Source organism: Brassica oleracea, chromosome C9 (genome assembly GCF_000695525.1).
Source record: "Brassica oleracea var. oleracea cultivar TO1000 chromosome C9, BOL, whole genome shotgun sequence".
NCBI lineage: Eukaryota > Viridiplantae > Streptophyta > Magnoliopsida > Brassicales > Brassicaceae > Brassica > Brassica oleracea.
Window position 1 is genome coordinate 4,995,727 of NC_027756.1, and position 4,552 is coordinate 5,000,278.

At 39.3% G+C, this 4,552-nt stretch overlaps 2 protein-coding genes across 2 annotated transcripts; one reads left to right on the top strand and one right to left on the bottom strand.

Annotated features, from left to right (window-relative positions):
• On the top strand, positions 1 to 2,135 carry LOC106319130. The gene is made up of 5 exons (XM_013757370.1): positions 1 to 262; positions 459 to 520; positions 593 to 726; positions 989 to 1,453; positions 1,531 to 2,135. The coding sequence occupies exons 2-5, from the start codon at positions 494 to 496 to the stop codon at positions 1,943 to 1,945; spliced, it is 1,041 nt and encodes a 346-aa protein (XP_013612824.1). The 5' UTR covers positions 1 to 262; positions 459 to 493; the 3' UTR covers positions 1,946 to 2,135.
• On the bottom strand, positions 2,004 to 4,009 carry LOC106319131 (motile sperm domain-containing protein 2). Its single transcript, XM_013757371.1, has 6 exons — positions 3,722 to 4,009; positions 3,105 to 3,257; positions 2,831 to 2,977; positions 2,591 to 2,743; positions 2,379 to 2,501; positions 2,004 to 2,297 (listed from the first exon to the last, which is right to left on the bottom strand). Exons 1-6 carry the CDS (start codon positions 3,857 to 3,859, stop codon positions 2,220 to 2,222), a joined length of 792 nt encoding a protein of 263 aa, XP_013612825.1. The 5' UTR covers positions 3,860 to 4,009; the 3' UTR covers positions 2,004 to 2,219.
• Between the last annotated feature and the right edge of the window lie 543 nt (positions 4,010 to 4,552).

Consider the following 4,552-nt stretch of genomic DNA (forward strand, 5'->3'; position numbering starts at 1 on the left):
AAAATCCATTAACCACCGCTTGCTTGTCTGCAATCTCCTCTCGCTATCTCTTTCTAATCCCATCTTCTTCTTCTTCTTCTTCTTCTTCTTCTTCTTCTTCTCTATCTATCCGCTTCCTCCTCCCTTCCCCTCTAATCTTTCGATTCAAAGCTTCGAACTTTCCACTTGAGTTCTCTTCCCCCTTTTCTTCTACAAACCTGTTTCTTCATCTATTTCTCGTGTGTACGAACAAACCCAGAAGACAAACAAGCTCATGATTAAGGTCGGTTCTTTTCCTCTCTTTAATATTCTAATTTCAAATCCCATCAAGAAAACTTCTTCCCTTGGGTGAAATAAACCCACAGGGACTTTCTAGGTTCTTGTGGTCGTAATTCTATCTAAATTGGGGAATTGGTTGCTGGATAAGTAAAATGATTGTCTTATGAGTAACTAAAAGTGGTTTGTGTAATGGTTGTCAGATTGTGTCCTTGTTGTAAATGATCAGCTGGAGACAATGGTGTTGCTAACCCATAACTTGCAGGTATCTTTAACTATATGCAATCTTTAAGTTTTTAGTGTTAATTGGTAACGTATGATCTTGTACCTAATGTAGGGTTCACATGTCTTGCTTCCTTGGAGTTCACCAACATGGACCAAAGGCTTGGTTATTAAGCGACCTGTCACGACAATACGTCTTGCTGGGAGCAAAGAAAAGCATTTACGACTGAAGCAAAGTTGTTGTTTTAGGTTAGAATCCCACTTCACAAGTGCCTCTGCTTCTTTCCCTTATTATTTGAGCATTTACACAAAATGGTACAACTTAGTATGAATCCTGAATTGAACTGTGGCTCTTTACAGAGATGAGACCCAATTGTTAGACACTGTGAGACATGGTTTAGTGCTTGAGATCTGATGGGACTCTTCAATAGGCCTTTTGATCATTAGGAAACTATGTTTCTCTTTGCAGTAAATTGTTGGAATCATGAACTCTGTGAAACTGTTTTTGCAGTTTAGGGTCTCCTTGCAGTTGCGGACTGAAAGCAAAATCTTTCAAGGTTACATCATTCAAAGGCGGCATCCAAAACAGTGAATCAGGAGGAAGAGAAAGCGGGAAGAAAGTTACCAACAACTCGGTCAAACTATCTTACCGTTCAGATGATGACGAAAACAACGTGAACAGCTCTCCAAAGGCACAGAACACATCGCTTTCATATACCTCGGAAGCAGATGACTCAGTCACAGGACAACCTGCTATCCAGAAGCTATTCAAGAAATGGTTAACGCTGCTGCGCACACAGTCACCTACTCAAGTGGCTGACGAGGCTCTGGGAGGAGAAGAAGAGGCTCCTCAGACGACAAAGCCAGAAACTGAGACAGAGATCAAGAAAACAGAAAGCCTCCAGAGTACTAAAAGTACACTCTGGACCTTGTTCTGGAGTCTAGACGCATCTATCAAGATTCCTTTGCTGCTATTGTAAGTATTGAGCATCATCAGTTCATTGTTATCTTTTGTTTAATGAGGCTGATCTAGAAGTTATGACCATTGTGCAGTGTTCCAGCTTTCTTAGCTGTTAACGCAATCTACGGAGCTGAAGTTACAAAGGAGCTGTCCCCTCTGTGGATAGCTGGTCCCTTGATCGTCGCTCTTTATGTCAAAATGTTCCAAGGACTATGCACCCTTTACGCCTTCTGCTTCAAACAAACCTCCAAAGTCATAAGAAACCTACCATCTTATTACGTCATAGCGTACCATTACATCGCCCAGGGCAAGCTCAGGGACGACGTGAGAGGTCTGGTGACTCATCCAATGGTGGCCATCAAGAACGCTGACTACAAAGAGCTCACAGGGACCAAACTGAAACAGCTCCGAGAGTGGCTCGTTGAGAAGTACTTGGATTTTGTTGAATCTATTTGGCCTTATTACTGCAGAACTATCAGATTCCTGAAGAGGGCTAACCTGATTTGAAGCTCTTCAATATGGAAACCCTCGAGTCAGGGCTTCTCAATGATCTGTACTTTTCATGTTGTCTTTGATTTTACCTTTTTTGATTCTTAAATTTTAGAAAGGCTTTCCATGTCTTTGCTGTTGTTGTCTCCATGTATACTGCTACCTTTTTTGAGGTTTTACAATGAGTTCTTTTAATGTTTCCCTTTAATTAAGAGTTTTATAAATCCATACACAATTACATAAGCATGTTTGGTGATACAACAACAGAAGATACTAATGTTTTAAAAGATCTTTAGCTTCTGAAGTTTGATGGTATTGTTTCCTCAGTGAAGTACTCCTTTCTCACAGTCTCTACCGAACAAAACTTCACCTTCACAACAAAACAAGCATTGAATCATCTAACGAACTACCTTGTGCAGATAAAACTCAAGTCATTTGATATGGAGCTTACCAGAGAGGCATATGACTTAACCACCGGTTTGGTGAATTGCCAAATAGGCTGGAAAATGAATGGAGCATCTACAAACAGGACTTCATCCAAACGGCTTGGATAGTAATAGTAAAACACATCAAACTGTAAAATAGAAAAGACAACAATAAGATCAAAGACAAATAGAGATACCAAACCATTGAGCCTGTAAGAAGATATCTATATATATATACCAGGAAGGTCAAGAACTTAAGATCTGCGTTCTGAGAACCGAAGCCACGGAGATCAAATATCCCAAGTATCTTGTGTTGTCCTGCTGGTAGTTTACTCAAAGCCTTTTCAAGTAAGAACACACAAAGCTTTTCATCTTCTATTGGATCAAGCAGCTGCATTAAAAAAACATGATAAATAAATAAATAAAATCCTCAAAACATCATTGAGGAAAACTTGAGATATAGTAGTGTCTAACTTGCCCCTGGGATGTGTTTTGCTGGAGCTACAATAACTACTGGTCGACCTTTTACATCTAGAAAGCCATGGACATATGCTTTTCCCGTTTCAGCAGCTGCTTTGACAGAATCTTCAGATAGTTCGTTTACCTTGAACTCATGACGCCATTTCTGTAAGCTTTCAGTTAAGGATTCACATGATCACATTACCAACAAAAACACACAAGCAAACAAGTGAAGAGAAACATCATCATCATCTTGAGTGACTGAAGAAAGAATAAAACAAGGAAGAGGATACGATAGCTTTAGTTAGCTTCCCAATGGCTTCATCAACAGAGAATCTCCTGTCTTTCAAAAACCATAGGATCATTTCCTCATCATCTCGTCCGTTTTTGCCAATGGGGAGACTAGTACAGTCTTTTGCAAGGCGTTCTTTTACTTCCAAAACTAGCTGCGCCAAAAAAGTTGCAAACTTTTTCATTACATAAACAGTCTCTCCTCATAAAAGTTCATTTAACATTCCATCTTCCATCAAATTGCTTGTCAAGTAATCTTGAAATGAAGCTAACAGTGAGCAAGAAAGAGACCAAAGAGAAGTAGTTGCTGAGTTTTTCCAAAGTTTCAATCTTTACTGAATATTTAGAACTCAGGGACTCAAATCTCAGACAAAACAATCAAAAGTTTTGTTCTTTTTCTTCTTCAGACAGAGCTTCCAACAACAGAGACAAGAAAACAGAGGATAGCTTCTAATGCCAAGAACAGGAGGATATCTTCTTGCTTCGGATATAATCAGACAACGCAACAAAAGCATTAAGACAACGAACAAGAGACCTATTGCGTAACAAAAGAAGGTAACGTCTTCAATAAACATTCATACAGTTTCCATGATTCTCTCTCTCTCTCTCCTTCACTAACCTTGTTCGCATTGGGAGAATCGGACACGCAACTTCTCACGGAGAATCTGCAGCTCCGAGATCGATCAGTGTAAATGCTCTTCGAGTTTTTGAAATTGATTGAAGCAGCAAAGAGGGTTGAGCTCAAACGGATCGACATTGAGGAAAACGAGCAAAAAAAAATCGAAACTTTACTCTTCTTGGTGTTAGATTCTGAGAGGAGAGATTAGAAGGAGCTATGGGTGGTGAATTGTCAATTAAGAATCTGGAATCATCTAGTTTATAGATACAGCAGCTGAGGAGAGCCATATGGTTCTGCTTCTACTTATTTATAGACACACACTTTGCTTCTTTATACACATGGATACGGGTCTTTGTCTGGATTTGTATCCGGTTTTGATTGATTTGTGTCCGGTTCAGAGTGATTTGTGTCCGGTTCAGAGTGATTTGGATCTCGGTTAGAGGTACAGCAGCAGAGGAGAGTCGCATGGTTTTGGCTTCTACATTCTTATAGATACACGTGAGATGTTAACCTAAGTCTCACGTCTGAAGTTTTAGACAAATATTGTCTACCATATAAAGGGTGGAACTCAACTCTGATTAATACGAGGCTTTTTGGGAAGAAACCCAAAACCAAATATATACGGACTTTGATATTTCGGTTCAAAGTAGATAATATCATACTAATCAGTGTTCTAAAATACAGTTTAAACGTCTGTCTAGGCGGTATTTAGATGTTATACGGTATTGTTTTCATGTTATACAGTGTTTTATGTGGATTTTTATAGTTCAGGTGAATAATAGCGTTTAAGCGGACATTATGCGGTTTACGCTGACGCCTAAATGGAATTTA